The sequence below is a fragment of the Lingula anatina genome, chromosome 1, assembly GCF_051362555.1.
Source record: "Lingula anatina isolate TDL-2025a chromosome 1, LinAna3.0, whole genome shotgun sequence".
NCBI lineage: Eukaryota > Metazoa > Brachiopoda > Lingulata > Lingulida > Lingulidae > Lingula > Lingula anatina.
Genome location: NC_141767.1, coordinates 36,795,319 through 36,814,716, shown reverse-complemented (window position 1 = coordinate 36,814,716; position 19,398 = coordinate 36,795,319). Strand labels below are relative to the sequence as shown.

The 19,398-nt window shown below is 35.7% G+C and overlaps 1 protein-coding gene across 1 annotated transcript; it reads right to left on the bottom strand.

The window, feature by feature from the left end:
* Positions 1–144: 144 nt before the first annotated feature.
* Positions 145–14,661, bottom strand: LOC106155048 (protein Wnt-5a). The gene is made up of 4 exons (XM_013529655.2): positions 12,934–14,661; positions 3,951–4,204; positions 1,973–2,241; positions 145–1,438 (listed from the first exon to the last, which is right to left on the bottom strand). Exons 1-4 carry the CDS (start codon positions 13,023–13,025, stop codon positions 977–979), a joined length of 1,077 nt encoding a protein of 358 aa, XP_013385109.1. The 5' UTR covers positions 13,026–14,661; the 3' UTR covers positions 145–976.
* Between the last annotated feature and the right edge of the window lie 4,737 nt (positions 14,662–19,398).

Here is a 19,398-nt window from a genome sequence, read left to right as displayed (position 1 = left end):
ATTGGATAATTAATGTTGACTAGTAAGGGTTGAGACAGCATCAGCATGAAATATTTCTTTAATATCTACAATTTCAACACTGATGTCACCACTGATTACATCACTGGTTGACTGGTTGATTTTTTTTTTTTTTTTTGGGGGGGGGGGGGATGGGGGCACTTGCAAAGATTTGTCCAGAATGTTTCTCATATGCTTCCAACCCCAGCAATATTCAAGGTTCAACAGTATTTATCTTTGACATCACTCTACTTCTAGCAAAGCTGACAGTCATACAAACATCATTAATAAAATATATAATATTGCTAAAGGTTCAAGAGACTGCAATCAATTTACAATTAATTTAATAAAAATAATGACAATGCAATATAAAATTAAAGTGACTTGGCATCAAACCTGTTATGCATTTTCTAATATGGTGGCATTTTGAGAGTCTCTCTAAGACAGATTTAACTGAAAAGGGGAAGTTAAAGTTGGATTATTCCCTGAAGTCACTTATTGCATTACAATCTAACACAAATCATCCAGCAAACTTTTGCATGCAAATTACATGCACAGTCAGATTTACAGGCAACATATGTTGATGACAGACCCAGCAATCTGTGTCTGCTCATTGCTTTCATAAAATCAAAATGCATCATCTTTTTGATATAGTTTGTGGTATATGGAATGTGTTCCAAAATATATCTATACATAATAGCTAAAATTATGGCATCATTTTATACAAATGCTGGTCAAGTTCAACCTTTTTCTAAGATACTATATAAAACTAAAGTATATATAAATATATTTACATTTACACAGACAAGATCATCATCCTTAGTTAAGAGGGAGTTAAGATGAAAGTCCAGCTTGCCTTTTCTCCTTTAATCTCAAGTTACCTGCCTGGGCATTTAGGTTGAAAGGGACCCTTTATGCATAGATGGATACTTATTGGCAGTGATAAATCATTATACTGTCAGGAAAACTTAACACTTGATCAGTTGCAGAAATTTTGCTGAATTTTATATTTACATCTCTGACACTTCACTTCACAACACCATATGAATTTACAGTCACAGTCTTCTTCTACTTGCTTTACTGTTGTGTAGTACCCCCTCCCACAACACATTAACTGACAGCCATCCAGACCCTGACTTGTACTATTACACAAGCGTCCCTTGGTCCCCAGGGAGTCCGTTTTATGATTTGGGGTACAATAATCTGGCGACTCCTTGATGTACACCAGGTCTGTTTTGCCGGGTAACTTTTGAAACTTGTTCCTTGGTTTGAACTTTTGCTTCTTTTTGCTATATTTTACATGGCTCGCTCCATCGAATTTTTCCTTTAAGTTCTTGCCAACTTTGCGGAAATTATCTGTCGTTCTCCAACACACCTTAATGGAGCAGGATCCAGAGACTCCATGGCACTTGCAGAGAAGTTTCATTTCACCGGAAATGGCCTGGATAGAAACAAAGATAATATGATCAAGAAAAATTTTAATGAAGTAAATATATTTAATTTCAGGCAAAAAAGGAGACTGCCTGAAATATATAATATTCATCCACTGTTATACATAAATGATATGGGAGTGGACAATTGCGGTAGGTTATCCTGCTTGTCACAACCAATTGTGTTTTGTCTTATTCACAACTGATCTCCTACATCTTAACACAATGTCAGGTCTTGAAATTGCTCATACCATCACTGTTTAATGCCAATGAGGTTTTCAAGCCAATATTTTCCTACAAACTTTGTTACAGACTGTGACAGATAAGTTTTCATCAATTTCACAGGGAATTTTCCATCACCTGGTTTCAACCTCCCTTAAAATAAATCACCTTTCTAGTGCACAATATACATTCATGGTAGCTTTGCACCATTGAAAATATACATATATAAATAATATACTTTTATTTTAAATTTGATTAGCTAACTGTTTCATTATTATTATTTTTTTTTAAATCAAATTTAGGCGTAGCTAACACATACTTACCAGTCTTCCAGCCTCATTGTTCCAAAGATTCATCTGCCCTGGTGCCTTCACCTTGATTTCAGTAGAATCCACAAATTGAGACACAAACAGATTAGCATGATTTATATCATGGGAGCAGCCACCCCACTCAAACTCTCCATCGGTTTTTTGGTTACGTATGTTGCTGTCGCAGCCACATGTTTTCAGCTCTCCCTTGGCACACGCTCTGGCCACTTCATGCATGACACTGGCTGCTTGGATGGCATAGATAAAGGCAGTCTCTCTGGTTTCTAAAATAATAAAAAATTCCACTTAAAGAAGTATATTACTTGGGATTCTTATTCTTCTTAAAATAATAATTATTATTTTAATTTATTTATTTATCCCTTTATTTTAAACTCCTTGGCCAGCCACTTTGGGAAAAAAAATCAAACATGCATACACCTTAAATTACATGCACCTAAAAAGATATGGAGGACCTGAATCATAAATAAAATGTCTTCTCTCTGCTGTGAATATCAGTTTCATATAGCTTACCTAATTTTTTATGAGAAAATTGTTCAATTTTTTAGGAAAAGTCTTAAACCACACAGTTACCATATTGGAAATGACTGATTCTCCACACATTCAAGTGAAACAGATGCTCTAAATGTTTATGTACCAGTTGAGTGACATTACATCAACTGCCGTCATATTTTTTCAACTGGTCAATTTAGGCAAAGTAAGTAAAACCAGAGAAAGGGATTTATTAAGCCATAATGTTTTTGTTTGTTCATGTAAAGAATACTATTTTTGCCTTCAGGCATATTGCAGCATTTACCTAACTTGTGCAAGTCTGCAGGGTGCAATATGAGAAAGTTTACAATGCCAAATGTATCTATGGGAAAGGAGAAAAATAAACATTAACAAATTTGACCCAAACAAAATAAAAATCTGTATCTCAATTTGCACACAGGATGCTGGTGGCAAAAATATATTGATTTTGACTGCCAGAGTGTTTATAATTTTAAGTTTATATTTAAGTTATGTCTAGATTTTTAGAATATTTCTAAAATAATGTCATGGCCAAGCTTGTGACATTATTATTATTATTTATTTATTTATTATTTTTTTTGGGGGGGGGGGGGGGATCCATAACACAATTTTCTTTACTTTGTAAATAGAATGAATATTTCTTATTCAATAATATATGCTCATTAACAGGATAATTGTGTTAAAAGAAGTTAAGGGGTAACATTATAACAAGTAAACTAAATAAAACATGTCATCTGAGATGGGAAAAGCCAGTGAATAGTCTTCACTGTGCAACACATGCTTTTATTACTGTGAGCCACAAACTGCACACTTTACTAACACAGAATATCAATGATCACAGCACCAGTATCTTTCTTCAATTTTTCCTTTGATGCAATATTCAATCATTCAATGAAAATTATTATCTTATAATAAAAATTCCCCAATCTAAATGCTTTATGTCAAACAATGCCTGATTACAGAAAGTATGATTAAGTCTTAATTGCCAATAAAACTTAAAACATATAAAACCTGTATCAATACTCAATGCATATTTGTCTTTTTACATGCATTTATTTTCTGACTTTACCATTATTGTTTTATCACCATGTAATAAAATTCCCCACCCTCCATAGCTTCGAGGCCACAGTGCCATTTTACAAATTTAAATACTGACACTTATCTTGTTTTAACAAGATAATATTTTTATTTCATTTTATTCTATTTTTCATGAAGTTAGTTTTGAAACCAATAAACCTAGAACACTGCAGTTTGGGTACAATTATCACCACACATATCGCATAACCATCTGTTATGGAAATCTCAGCTTACATTCAACAAAAATTAACTCAATTAATCCAAGCTGCAGATGTTCTGAGCCCAGAGCATAATAAATCTTTACATCATGCAGATCATCGTGTCTTTTTATTGCTATTGTTATAAAAGCTGCCTTCAACTGAAAATCTTTACAAGAAAAGCCACTTACTTATTTGCAAAACCTTCCCAAACACATCTGTGCTGTTCTTAGTTGGGCAGTTCCACCGCCTTGTACGGAACTGGTATTGGCACTCCTGGATCCCCTTGCGAGCTCCGCGGGCAATTACTTGTAAAATGTCATCATCTTTAATGCAAAGTTTTTTCTGTTCTGGCGTAAAGTAACGTATATTACATCTATGCGCTGCGTCTCCATCGTCTCTCCTGTCCCTGCCATTTAGGTATGTAGGTGAGAGACCAAGGTACCTGTGTAAGGATAAAAAAAATTATATGATTATTTTCAAAGAAAAGTAAATAAAAGGTAAAGTTTAGGTTTAAAGTGTGATATCCTCTATAAACAAGATCAGCCGACTTAAAAAAATTTGTCTGGTCAATATGGATCTGTTTAATCCTTTAATTGATCTTACCTCCCTGAGGAGCGCTAAAGTCCTATTGAGCAGACAAATACATTTTAGCAAATAATTATTTACTGCTAGCACAATAAAATTGCATTTTTCAATGGTTTAGACAAAAGATTAATGGAAATGCTTAAGTCAATTTAAGAAAACATTATCATGATACCATATATTCACATATATCTTTGTTAAATTGAATTTACAAAAAAGGAAAAAAAATCAGTAGATTGGATGGTTACAAGTAATGGGGAATATTTGGGGGCTTCTCGATAGTCTGAAAATTCAATGGTCTGAAAAGTCATTTAATTTTATCGTTTTTTTAGTAAAGGGGTTTGTTGCTCTGAAGGTTCTATATAGTGAACATTCAGACCAATGAACCTTAGGACTATTGCCATGCACCCAAATTGTTGAAGACCTCTGAAATATCACACGCTGTTGTACTATGTTATTGTGGGAGGGCGACGGCTCCTGGATCTCTATCAAAAACACTACGTCATTTTTTTTCTGTTTGGAAGTTGTCCCGAACTAAAAAAAAATGTCACAGAGAGAGAAGAAGGTGACCAAGTTGGTTTTTGAAGTACTGGGAATTGTCAAAGACCTGTACCCTGTATTGTAGGAGGGTGTTGGCTGCTGGACCTCTGTCAAAAACAAAGCAAGTCATATTTTTTCTGTTTGGAAGATGTCCCACACCATAAAAAATGTCATAGTAGGAGAATGTGGTGACCAAAGTCCGAGGTTAGTGTCTCTTGGCTAGTAGCCGATATTCTTAAATCAGTTACGCCTAAGTAGGATTTATAACATGCGTGTACTGTCTTATCAAAGTATGAGTTGTTCTATCACACAATAATGTGATGAAAAGTGCATGGTATTTTATTTATTTATTTATTTTTTTGGACTAAATTGAGCTTTGGATTGCTAATAATAAATTCAAACAGGACATTTTATCAAACATTTCCAAACATTAAACTGCACATTTTCACTAAATATGAATAAAGTTATCGCATGTAAAGATATATTTTTGCTGGAATATATAGAGCCACTTACATTATAGAGCCACTTTCAAAGATCATGATGGAAATTGATTTCATCACACTATTGTCAAAATTTACTGATGATTTAACCAGTAAATATAAAAACAACAGGCACATCTGCTTCTTTCTCACAATTCTGTCAATAAACGTCAGTCATATGTAACGTGCCGATCCAATATTCTTATGGCACTTAACGGTTAAAGATTAACACATTTCCAACCATATGGTAAGACAAACACGTTGGGGAAGACTAACAGATATGGTTCACATTATACAGTATGTAGTTCATTGAACCAAGTTTTGGGAAGTGTGATCTTTGCCCTACATCGGTGTTCCTGCTGCTAACACAGCCTAGGCAGGCAGCTGATGGCCTATAGCTAGTGTAAAATGAGCACATCATAGGTCTATTAGCCTAACCTCAATTTGAAGCAAATAAGATTTTCACACTTGACCTGTATCCTAGACCTATAGATCACTCCATCAAGTTTTCAGTAAAGTAAAATTTGTACTTTTAAAACACATGCCAAAATTGGGATATTTTTTGACAAAATAAAAGCATAGTACCTCTTTCAAAACTTGCCCTCAACCTAAGGCCTGTAAATAACAAAAGCAAATTGCAAACTAAACAGTGACTCTGATTTTAAGTTATGAACCATTGCATAGTATTTTGATAAAGATTATGAAGTAATGGAAAAGGTTTAAAGGAGATAGGAAACACATTTACTAATATTTTTTTTTTTATTCATGATCTTAAGTCATTCATAGTCATCCTAACATTATCTTCGCTAAAAAATGCTTGTTGCAAATTGAAGTAAATTCTTACATCATTTTAATTTTTCACACCTGCTATACCCTATACAACAATTTTAAAAACTTTTTTTATTTTTAATAAAATTCCATTATAGTATGTAATGCTGGAAAGAATATATTTTCAATATATGAAGTTGTACTACAATCCATATATATTTGTATCAAGGACAAAGCTTGCCCCTCCATACCTTAATTCCCCTTTGTAATGCCCCACAAGGGTTTGAAGATTTGGCTAATTTAGCATGAGGGCCCAACAGTTTTCAGTCTCTTATGTATTCAGTGTATTAACCAGGCCACTCTAGTGTACCATAGAAATATATATGAAGTTGACTGGGAAACAACTGAGTTACTAAACCCTCAAATTTTTACTAATATAACTTTACAGGACAGGGGTAGAGGGGATATGTTTTGTATCAAAATAAAGCACGTTTTGGTATTGATACATGTAACTGTTTCAATAATCACAGGTATTGTTGTAAAAAAACACTTAAAACTCCATTTAATGAAAACAAAACATCAATATTAAAGTTCCCCCACAGAGGTTTATAATGGTGATAGATAAATAATGCACTACTGTCAAAGCCTCAAAATTAAGATCTGGAAAATGCATTTGTGTACAATGCTTTAAATAATTGAATAGAATAAGATGAAGCTAACAATAGACTTAAAAGGAAAAGTATCAGAAGTGTGATCGCAATGTATTTTATGGGGTATTTTCTGCCAATAATTTGCCACCTAATCTTAAAAGACATGAAAAATTAATTTTTTCTGTTACTCTCCATAAAGCTGCATGCTTTTCATCTAAACCATGCTTATAGATTTTCATCTGTTTTGTTAAGATATAGTATAGGCAAAAACCAAGTGTTACCAATAAACATTTCTAAATTGAATTATTGCGCTACTAAATAGGTAAAAAGAATCAACCTTTTCCCCCTCAGTAACAATCAAAATACTATGTAATGGCCCTTAATTAAATGTGTTAACAAGAAAAGTTTTTGGTGCCAAAGATGTGGCCTGGCAAAAAAAAAAAAAAAAAGCCATTAACAGTGTACATGATGTATAGTAGCCATGTAACAATCAAGTAACAAATTGTTAATTGAAGTTTCAGTGTATCTTGGTGAAGGAGTTCTTCCTGTTTGTGTTCAGTGACACTAAAATTTTTTTCAGAACAGAGGCGCAATTGTGTTGGGACAATTTCTGATTAAACAAGTTATGTCGTCAGTTTATCAGCTACATTAAAATCTTAAATAGAGTGAGATATATCATGAAACCCTCGAGGATAAACCGCAGTATTAAACAGGTCCAGAGTTAATAGTACAGAAGAATGAAGTGACAGTCATCAAAATGTGTGGCATGAACTGCACCCCTGGCCTATATTTGCTGAATGCCACAATGCAATCAGAAGATTGTGTTCTGTTACTTTTCTCTATTCTCTTCATCATGAACTGTCTAGACTGGGCACTTCCACAAACAATATTTGAAATTTGATTCACATTTTTTCTCCCCTTGGCTCTTTATGATATCCCACTGGCCAATGTATGATGCAGGATAACGCCAGAGTAATGTAAGATGGAAGCATTACCGAACACTTTGATTTAAGAATCAATGAAAGTTGATTGATCCTTAGGTCACATAATCTCTAAAGGTTTGGCAAGTGAAAACAGAGGTGATGGGAGGTGTGTTTGGAAAGAGTAGGGGGACTGTTTGCATTTGGGACCCATAATGGCTACCGCCTCAGGCGGAGGAAAGGTGAACACATTGAGCACTTATCTCAAACTTTGTCAGGCTATTTGTGCTACATTATAGGTCAGGAAAGTGCTGCCGCAGTCAAAAGCAAAATGTAAATGTAACTAGTATTTGGCAGAAAATGAAAACCCAGAGTGACAAAGATTTTGGTCAAAACAACATCTTTGTAGACACTCTACTCATTGCTCATTCATAGGGGGGCATGTCACTTTCCTGGCATGATGCAACCCTTCCAAAAAAGAAGTTTAGAATAGCAAAGAATTGAACTTTTTTAGAAGTTGACATTTCAATTAACTTTTGTGGCCCAAGTGTCATTTTTGCAAATAAGTACTCAGACAAGGCTTCTGAGGCTCCAGATAACAAAATGAAATTTTCCTCAACTGCTTATTTAAAATTACTTTGTCTGAAGAAAATGTCACTTTTAATTTTTTGGGAACTATCCATTTTTCATGGCTGTTTGGTTTATAACTAGGAAAAAAATCCCATGCTATAAGACAAAATCTAAAGACATCATAAAGTAGGTGTCTCAAATACTTTTTAAATAGTTGGCAATTAAAATGTGTGACACCTTGTCCGAAATAAGGATATCTTGCTTAACCTAGCAGACCCTGTCATTACTTGAATTAACGAAGTGTCACAAATATTTCTTTATCGGATTTTACAGACATTTACATAGTGATGATTGTCATTTGAAAAGTCATTTTCCACAAAAATTTAATTCAGTTTCTTTTTTATTGAGAGATATGGCCAAAGTGTGTTTGATTGTGTTTGTTATATAGTACATCAACCTGTAAATATATTATTTTACTGGAAAGTTTGCCTTTTTTGATTCTGTACGAGAAAAAATATATGAACAAACATAGTGAATAAAGCAATTCATTACTATTTTGACCATAAATATGCCGCCCTTCCCCTTAATTAAGTCACATCATGCCTGTGCAACTCCATTTTGCCATAGTCACTGTGGGTAACAGACTTGACTCTCTTTATATAAATGTTGAACAGAAAAATAACTGAAGTAATGTAAGGTATCTTCTTTCCTCGGCTAGGTAAATACACTAGTAAGCTTCCACAACTTGCCACCCCCAAAGTCTGAAGTTGTGAAGAAAAACAACATTGTGCAATGGCTCTCCCTAGGGTAGTGATAGTAAAGTGTAGGAATGCCCAAGCGGTTCACCTTGTGGCAAAGAATAAGAAACTTCTATGCGGACGGTTGTTGAATTAATGCATACCTTTGTGCAGACAAGCAAAACTTATAAATGTCAACCACAAAAGAAGAAAACAAAATGGATACAATGATAACAGAATAACACTGAGATAGTTAGATGCCTTTCACTCCAACTCTTTCCTATATGTCTTATACCAACTTTCACACAATAACAGATTATAAAAATAGGTTAACGGACAGCAAAAGATGAAAAGGGAAATTTATTTGGCTGGAGCCACGGGAGTTGTTATTTTTCATCCTTTAAAGAAATTTAACACTGTTTATATTATAATGATATGAGGCATTTTTCAAGAATGGCAGAGCAATGGGCCATGCTATTGTACTTTTGTAATCGTGTGTGATTTCTCACCTTTTATTCCGTGTTTCTTCTTAGTTAGACAAATATCTGCATTTCATTCAGTGTTCACGTTTTTAATCAGTTGTGATAAGGGTTCATTTTATTGTTCATGTTGCTAGGAACAAAAGAAAGAGCTTTGCCCTCATCCCAAAAATTATTTGTGAAGGCGCTAATAATAAAAACCAACCATTCCACTGTTTTAGTTTGGAATGAAAGTTAACATTAAATGTTATCAGTGAAGGCAGGAGAAAATGAAGAATTGATTGACTGCCATGCCACAGGAGTCAAATTTTGAACACTATTGGTCTAGCTGGTATTGTTACGCTTAATTAAATGTTTGATCAGCATAACTGGTAATGTAGTTGTGGAATTTGAGAGCAATCAAGCTTTTCAACTTGGCCCACCAACAAACAAAGAAACATCCAAAAGCTTTCAAGTTTCTCTGCACAGTATTGAACATTGATTTTGTTGATTTGATCAAAACTCGCAAAAGGACAAACAGATTAGCAGTAAAACATTGCATAATTTACCAGCAACGGAAATGGAATATTGAACAGAAAGTCAAGTGGTTTTTCAGACGATTATATTTGTGTCAAGATTGGTTTAATTGATTTTCAGTTCAACACAGAGGTTGGATACATTTGATTTCACTGTATAAAGAAATTAAAGATCTTTACAGAGGAAACGTTGGAAGACCTTTTGCAGTGAATCATAAAAATCGTAAATTTTATTATCCTAAAAATTATAATAATTGAGCATGAGTACACTACGGGGGCGGATCCAGAAATATTTTCTGACAGTCTTTCAAATCATCTTTGTTGATCCATCCTCCATTTTTGACCGTCTTCCAACAGCAAAAATTAGATACCCGTCAATGTAATCTTAAGAATCTGACCGTCTTCCGGAAGACCCAGAAGACGGCCTAAATCCGCCCCTGCACTATGATTGGTACATATGCCAACAATATATTAAGTTTAACAAAAAATTCATACCCTAATAAAACCAACAAAAACTGCTAAACTAGGCTTTTTGAAGAAAAAAAAATCAGTCATTGTTAATTCTTTCTTCTGTGCCATTGTCGGATATTTTTATGGTCACCACCTGTCCAGTATTATCTAAAAGGATCTGTGGATTACAAATATCATCAAGAATCCTTTTCACACCCAGTATGTATGCCTACTGTAAATGGAGGGAATACATTAAGAAGGACACAAGGTGAGTTAATAACAATGTCAAGTGATAGTATTGAATGGTTCATTGGACAGGTGGTTCACCACAGCTGTGTTCAGCCTGGTTTTGATCAAAATGGTCTCAGCACTAGCTTAAGGAACCACAGACTTGTTTGCAGTTTCCATGCTTGATTCCTCTGTAATCCCCCCCCCCTCCCCCCAACAATCTTTCTGCAAATCATTGAACTCTGGAGATTATAGACAGACTGGTTTTGTTTTGTGGGAAGAGAGAAGAAAAGGTGCACGCACCCCTTGAAGTTGTACTAAAACATTTTTATAAGGACACATCTGAACACGGCTTACGAATGTCTCTACCTACTAACCCATGCACTTAACCTAAGGGGTAAGCTGTTCTAATAGGATTGGAAGATGGAACGAAACACTGAGATTATGTAATACCAGTCCTTTTTCTTCTTTAGAACATATATTCACATCTATAACTTCATGCTGGCAGATTAGATGCTTCAGCAGGTATTATTTATGTAGGGACACAGATCTGTGGTTATTGACTCAATTTCTCTCGTTTTCACTGCTCCTGCTTGAAGCCCTTAGACAACCTCCCAATGGGTACTTCTGCTTAAGCTGAAGAGGTCTGAAGAGAGGATAACCCTCTCACACATAATGCTGCTTAAGAAAGAAAGGATTGGGATTGAGAATGTTTGGTTACTTTTGTACCTTACAGAGAACAGCTCTATTACATTGGAATTTTTTCTTTCAAAATTGTGTGAGAATGACTTGCATGATACGATCTCAATTATGACCACTTTTTTTTACGTAATTTAGATAACTCAACGCCATGAATTGACATTTAAGTAATTCTCAAACTGTATGTATTGAGTTTGCATGCTACAACTTAACAAACTGTTACAACTATAAGTATGTGTGCATAGTGCTGCAAGTGTAATATGTGCTTCAGGCATCAAAGTTTCAAATATCATAATGGCTTTTTATTTTGCCAGATATGCAATTGAGTATAACACCACATGCAAGTTTATTTCTACTTTTTATGAGTTCTTGAAGAAATGGAAACTTGAAAAAGTAAAATGTCATCAAAGGGGTCATTATCTTTCAGTATAATTTTTAGTTCCCAATGTCTCTTGTAGTCTATTGGTGTAGATAAAAAACCAATGGGATTGTATGTAAACCACTATGTATATATAATTGCATGGACAGTATTGAGAATAAAGCTGTCACTACCACCATGTGTGGTTTCTCCTGGTGTGTCATTTCTCTAGTAAACTGTCACTGCAACATTGTTACTATGACAAATCGGCTGTACAATACTCTTTTTACCTGCCATTGCACAATTGTGTGCGACTTGGACATAAGGCCATAAGGAAATACTGCCAGAGCATACAACAGCTTGGACACACCTACTCCACCCCAACCCATCCACCCCCACCCCAACTCCAATAAAGTGGGTGGCTCCATGTTTCAGTTCTAGTGTACATAACACTACTACTGGAGGATTTTTAAAAAATCTAAAAGAAGTGTCAGAGCACCTTTTTTTCCCTTTTTATCTTTTTTTTTTTCACACATTCATCTATCTATATTTCTTCTCTTTTCTTTTTTGACCTTTTTTTAGATTTTTCATTTATTGGAGTCAGTGAAAAGTCAATTTTATTTTAATTTTGAGAAAATTTCTTTTTGAAATAGCACAGGTATGCTGATGATTTTTTTCCATTCTTTTTTTAATTTAAAAAAGAACTTGCATCTTTGCCCTCTTTTCTTTATGGAGTGTCACCACCAGGTGTGAAAGAGTTCAACATGCAGAGGATGGCCTGAAGGCTCTGAGGGACAGAACTAATATGTGGTTTTAATTGCCAATGATAAAGGCAACACCTTTCATTAATACAGAGAATAGATTTAACAAGCAAGCGGCAACTTTTGTGGCCATTTAATCAGCTCTGTTGCCATTTATTGCCATGAACTCTTCAGTTTTTTTCCTCCACCCTCGTTAACTAAGCGTCTAGTTAACGATGGGCGTATAGCGTCAAATTTGCGTCTCTTCCCTCCTATTTTAAAAGTCAAGTTTTTACTTTTCATACCCCTTAATCCCTTTTTTTCATATAATTATCAATTCTTATAAAAAAAAAGCGAAAAAATACACTAGTAACACATTTCTACGAATGCTTGAGTATGTAACTGTGAAATTACGTTTTTTTGTCCGTTATAATAGTTGGAATCAACGCAACTTACCACCAATGCCCGTTTTTATTCCTCAGACTTGCGGCAAACTGTAGCAAACAGAGAAAACTGGCGCTTGTTATAACCAATTGAAAAATCTTCATTTTGTCAGGTACTGCTTAAACAGTTCCAGTTAAAGATAGTAACGTTCATAATGTTCCCTTTGGTTTTTGTTAAATGGAGTTTAGTAAAAAGGGGGATATTTCCCTCACTTCGACTTATTGCTTCCACTGGTTTTTCTTCCCAACCTGGTCCTTTCTGTATGTATAATCCCGTTATCCTCACATGACGGGTTACCTTTAGTTCCCTTGTTTTCTTTCTGTTTGAGAAAATTAGGAGGCAGTGCCGTCAATTACGCTTGTCAATAGAATTGAGCAATCAACGTGCTTGCTAGGAAGTTAAATAGCGGCTCGATGGGCAGAACTCCAACTTCCTTGGCTTTGGGCAATACAAAGTGAATCACAATTTCCGTAGTGTAGTATATCGTCGTCCTGTGTGTATGTGTTGTGCGCTTGCTACTGTGTCGAACCCTAGACTGAGATTGAAAGTTGGATTGTGTTTTCTTCGCACATGATTGGACAAACCTCCCATAAGTAAATCGAGAAAATAAAATAGATTTTACCCTTGGGCTGTTTGCTGGTATTAACCCACAGTCAGAAAAGGGAGGTTGGGAGAGACTAAAATCTCTATTTAGGGGAGATGGGTTGTGGTTGGATGCCTACACAAATGGGACGCACACAGGGGCGCACATATTTTCCAAAATGTCAAAATTATGACTCCATATTTTAATGTTTATAACTTACTGGTTGCTACTTGAACAATTTATCTTCTGGTCGTGAGGGGTCAACCAATAGTAGTTTGAGCCCAGTAAAAAGTTTACGGCATCTGACGCTTCTTTTCTTCTATTGTACTAACCGTAATATGAGAGGATAAAGTTACTGAAGCCTCGAAAGGCAAAAACAGGAAAGTGCATGAAGAAATAACCCCAAAGTACAATTATGGGACAGTCAAATTAACCCACTGTTATTGTTGGTGACAAACTGAGTTGTTGTTGTTGCTTATCTTTGGGTGTAACAATGATTCTAACTTCGTGTTGATACTAGAGAAGAAGGCGTCGAAACCAGTTCGCCTGGATTTCCTACATTACTGGCTTTCGTAGTTTTCGGAAACGTGCGAAATTTTTTTCTTGGTCATGTGTTTTGTCAAAGACTTATTTTTGTTTTTAGAGGATGGCAGGTATGGTTTAACGATTGTATTATAATAATTTCATTTTATCTAAAAGAGATGGATGTGACTGCAGTGAGTAGGGAAATCAAATTATAAAAGAGATATATTCTGGTATTAAAAGGGTATAGAATATAAAATGCAACTGCAAGGACGTGTCGAACAATTAATTTTGAATAAGAGAATATTTTCTTGAGAAAATTAAGATTTGGCGCGAAAACACGGGGTAAGATACCATAACCACCAATCCCAAATCCATCCCCTGGAGGCAACGCATAGTGCCGAGGGACTGCAAAACTTAATTTCCTTCCATGAGAGTAAAAGTTGTGTTTTATTCTCAGTAATGCCAGAATATTGGCACTATGCCAAGGCTTTCTAATGAACACTTTTGTTATTCTAGTCACATTTTATTGCAAACCGATCAACATTAATGCATAACTTTTATCGTTTACGTTTTACACGCAGTGCATGGCGTAGGACAAAACCTATGCCGTCGGCATTCAATATCGACACGACTTCATTCTCACTCGTCATCCAAAACCCAGCATATACGCGCCCTCCCCCCCCCTCCCCTCCCCCCCCAATCCACGCCCTATCAGGCAAAGGCAGAGGTCACATATTACGAAAGAGCTTAGTGGTTTAGATGATTGGGTGAAAAGCATTTTTAGTCTTTTTCTGTCAAAAATCAATTGTACTGGAAAGGAAATCCCTTTTTTTGGGCAGAGACCAAAGAGAAAATTAGGGAAATGATGAGACTGAATCAGTTACTCATAACAGTTGAAACATTTCCGTCTTTGATGAACTCTTTGGTATTTGTCTATAGTATATTTACCCGGGAGAACTTCGTCTATTCGGGATTCATTACATAAGTGTGCATTTATTTCCTTAACGTGACGCTATTTTAATGAAGGAACAGACATTTATCTCAACTCCGAATACTCAATGCAAAGACTGGAGTCAAATGACATGATTGTTTTTTGAAGTCCATCACAATGTGAGACCCCTTGGATTCTTTTGCATAAGATTTAAAAATCTTGTTATTGTAGTTTTTTCACCATATGATTCAATATATTTTCTTCCTCGTATTTGTTCTCAATATCCTATTCAGTTGCTTCTACTTCCTACGGGCATCAGCGGTGTTAATTACAGTTACCTTGCATAGACATCACTGTTGGCATTCTAGTCATCAGACATGATCATTGTTTTAAGTCACTTTAAGGCAGAGCGGGGGGGGGGGGGGGGTATTAGCGGGGAAACACTGTATAAAAATGGGTTTGAATGCGTCTGAGACACTTTCCTCTTGAAAACCGACTTTGAACAGCTTCACCTTTGCCATCAACTTAAAGCATCGTCTCCAAACTTGTACCTTTGTCCATTTTCAAATTTTGGTATAGTGGAGACAAAAATCTTCACCCTTTGGTGTGGGGAACCAAAATGATAGCCGATCCTTACGTGGTTTTCTTTTCAACTTGACAAGGACAGATCAACGAGGATATCCTAGGAGGCAAACATGGAGTCACAAGCGCCACTTTTTTTCTGTTCATTTCACTTTTTTTTTTATCTACCTCCAGTTTTCTGATTCAGTTCTGACCAAAGAGTTGGATAAATGACAGATGCAAAATGTTTACGTGGTTTTCTTTTTCAGATTATTTGAATGTCAAAGTAATATTTTAATAAATCTCTTTGCTTTCTTTTAAACCAGAGATCAGCCAAGCCTTGGAATCGAAAAGTTCAGAGACCATCTCTTTTTCCTCCCACATTTTCCTAAACCCCGTGTTGATGTGGTTTAAAAAGCCAACCTAGATGGATCTGTAAGAGGCGCAAATATTTCACATTTAACATGTTTCACAAGCTTCAAATACCAACATACATTTTCTTATGGCCTGCAGTTATTTCTTTAGACAAGTGTGACACTCAACAAAGACAATTTTGATGATGGTGAGCCAATAGTCCATGTTTTGAGTAAATCCTATGGGGAAGTCAGTTTATGATCATGGTACCTTGACTGGAACCTTCAGGGGTTCGCATAAGTGTCACCAACGTTTGGCCACGGGGGATTTTTGGAAGAAAATTCTTGAAAAAACACCTCATTTCTCACCTTAGTGATGTCAAACAAAGTAAATTACGGAAATGCTGGCGACAAGTAGTCGTAAGGTAAGATAATGGGCTTTAGTTCCCGTGATTGATGAAGTATTAAAACACAGAACGATGGAGTCTCCTCTTCTTTATTGCACTCGAGGTGATCTTTTTTTTTTTTACGAAAACCTTCCATTACAGTGTCTGAAAAAATTAGAGACGATTGCAAGTATCAATATATATGAGTGCAATACATTAATCCATACATCTGAGGTTCCAATATGTTCTTTTGTTAGGATGATATTTTATAATGATCAGATGTGCACCAATATTGGTTTAATCACGGAGTTGGACTGGAACCCATTATAAACAGGAAGAATTTCACATATAGCAGCTCAATACCAATCCCTTGGTTATTTACTGAAACGGCGAAAATTCTATAAGGATTCTGCACAGAGGTCAGAATCAGACATGTTAGTGTGTAATTGTCCTGATTTTATAGAAAGCTGTGAAGACTCTGAGCTTATCATGACTGACAGAGACAAACAAATCAAATGTTCATACCCGCTGAGAAGGGAACGAAGAGAAATTGAATTTAAGAATTCAGTGCAAAAGACAACATACCCTGTCTGCAGAACATGTTTTTACAATTTTGGCCATGTAGGACCGTGCCTGGCATGTAGAAATGTTTCTATTCGGAAAATGAAAATAGGATATTGCATCCCTTCTTACTTCTGAAATATTGTAAAAATTAAAATTTTCAATTAAAGAACCAGATCTCAATTTAAAATTAAAAAAAAATTGCTAGACAACAAAACAATTTGCATTATGTAGCACAGTGAGACAAATAAGAATACCTCCAATTTTGCAACTTTTCTTATTTGTTGCAGAAGGGCATTTTCACATCAATTTTAGACAAATTTTGCATTTTAAACATGGTTCAGAGCAGTCTGAGATACCATCAGTCCAAAAAGGTGGTTTTGCATTCTTTCAGTACACCTTTTCAATTCCTGTTCTGTCTTAAAATAACATGCTGTTAGTTCATTGAAGCGTTTGGGGATCTCTGTGGCAGTCACCTCCTAAGCAAATCCATTGCGTTCCGCGGTTAGTGATTTAAGGGTACTAGCTTAAACTTCGGCGTTTGTGCAATGATTTAGCCATAACTGAAAAATAATGGTGTTTTCTTTAAGGATAAATTTAACACGTGTAGAACGGCACAATCACGAGCACGACGTCAGAACCTCACAGAAGTACGCTCACACTACATTATCATTCATAACGTCTTGTGGTAACATCAGTCACAGAATGCCTTATTACATAACATTAAGTATTCAGTATGTGAATATGAAGAAGTGAAATTAAAGTTTGTCTTCATATGCATATTGCAACACGTTTAATCAGTTAGGAGATGGAGGCCGGTTGTGGTGAACGCTTATATGGGAGTCATGAATACTGTGGAGGCAAATAGTTTTTCTGCGTTCTTTTTTAAATTCATTGAGTCCGAAATGGGGAAAACGGTTGGCTTTATCGATGCCTAGGGTCGTACAGAGAAGGGTCGACCTAAATCATATGTAATAGCAACTTAAGGGTTTTGGGGCTGTTGACCACCATGGCCGCCATACTAAAGATGCCATCACGATTAATACCTTTGCTACTAATCACCAACATTGAAGGTTTAATTCTTGAACGTACTTCAGAATCAGTTGTTTTGAAACTGGCTGAATCAATGCACGGCAGCTGAAAAAGGAGACATTATATATAACTTCTAATTTTGCAACGGTCATCACAATTATTATGCTTTCTCACGATAGTTTATTAAACCTTACTTTTAGGGCCAGTTAACCTTTGGATCAAGAACTTCGTTCCACCCACCGCTATTCCTAACGCTGTGCATCGCACGCAACGTTCTGGAGGCGTTACTTTGCTGCGCAGAGACGCAATATTACGTCAATTACTGCCTAACTATAACAGGCTTCTATCAAAACTTTTTGAATACTGTCCAAAATGAGCATTTCAGAATTTGATTAAAGACAAAATGAGAGAACAAATATAAACGTTTAATATACTTATTTCTTTTTTTTATTATTTTGCGAAAGACATGCACTGGTACGTTCCAGAATAAAAAAAAGAAGTAATTGCTTCTCGAAAGTCAAATGAAGGAAATAAATCATTCTGACAAGTTACTCAAACAAGTTAGTTCCTGGGGTATCCAGCATGTGAGACTGAGGTGCTTGTTGGAAGATTCTTTTGGGCAGGCACGGGGCCAAAATTGTAGAATTCAGCGTAGACAGAGGTATGCAGGACGGAGACAGAAAGTTGTTAATATCAATCTTTTTTTCAATTGGTTGTTGAAGGCAACAGTTGTTTTTCGTGTCAAAATTTTCACCTAAAGCAATTATGTGCTATGGTACAGACAATTACAAGAGAGCATTCCGAGTAAAAACTGAACAGGCACCAATGCTATATGCAATGTATTTTACAACATTACGTATTATTAATTTTATCATAACTTGCCTCGTTTATTTATCACGGTTTTGTATTTCTGCTTCAATTTTTGTACGGTATTTACACTTCCATTTCAAGTTTCAGCAAAATATTATGAAGTAATGAAACAGAACACTAAGCTCCTGGCTGTACCAGGTTTTTAACTTGGTCAAGTTTGTAACAAAATAATCCACAGCTACCAAACAGAGAAAAATAAAATGGTCGGGCAATTCCAGATAGGTATTTTGGTCAAAACAAATAAGCGAATAAGAAGAACAAAAAGCAAAACCAAATTAGTGTCTTACGAAAGGCAACAAAAATAATCTCCATATCTGACTGAGTCACGAAGATCCGAATCTTGCTTTGTTGCGAAACGGCGAAAAATGAAAAAGGTTGGACATCTCCAGGTACAGTTTTGGAACAAAAGGGCAAAGGTAAAAGCCCACCCAAACTAGTGTCCCACAAAATGCAACATGCATTACTTTTATCTCTGACTGACTCATAAAGACACGAGTCAGTTTCCATTGCTGTGAAATTGAACGTTGACACTGATGACAAGCAGGCTCAAGAAGAATCTCTTCATATCGCTGGACACTTGATTATCTGAGGAGGGAAGAGGCGGGGGAGCTGCTACGCACTCTCAGGAGAAAACGCGTTAAAAGGTGTAATTTCACGATAACAGTACTAAAAAAA

Bases quoted from the DNA above. Each gene is read 5' to 3' on its own strand.
- LOC106155048 (XM_013529655.2), bottom strand. From the start codon at position 13,025: ATGAAGATTTTTCAATTGGTTATAACAAGCGCCAGTTTTCTCTGTTTG. The intron at 2,242-3,950 runs GTAAGTGGCTTT...TTATTATTTTAG, and splicing joins TGGGAAGGTTTTGCAAATAA to AAACCAGAGAGACTGCCTTT. The intron at 1,439-1,972 runs GTAAGTATGTGT...GTTTCTATCCAG, and splicing joins ACAATGAGGCTGGAAGACTG to GCCATTTCCGGTGAAATGAA.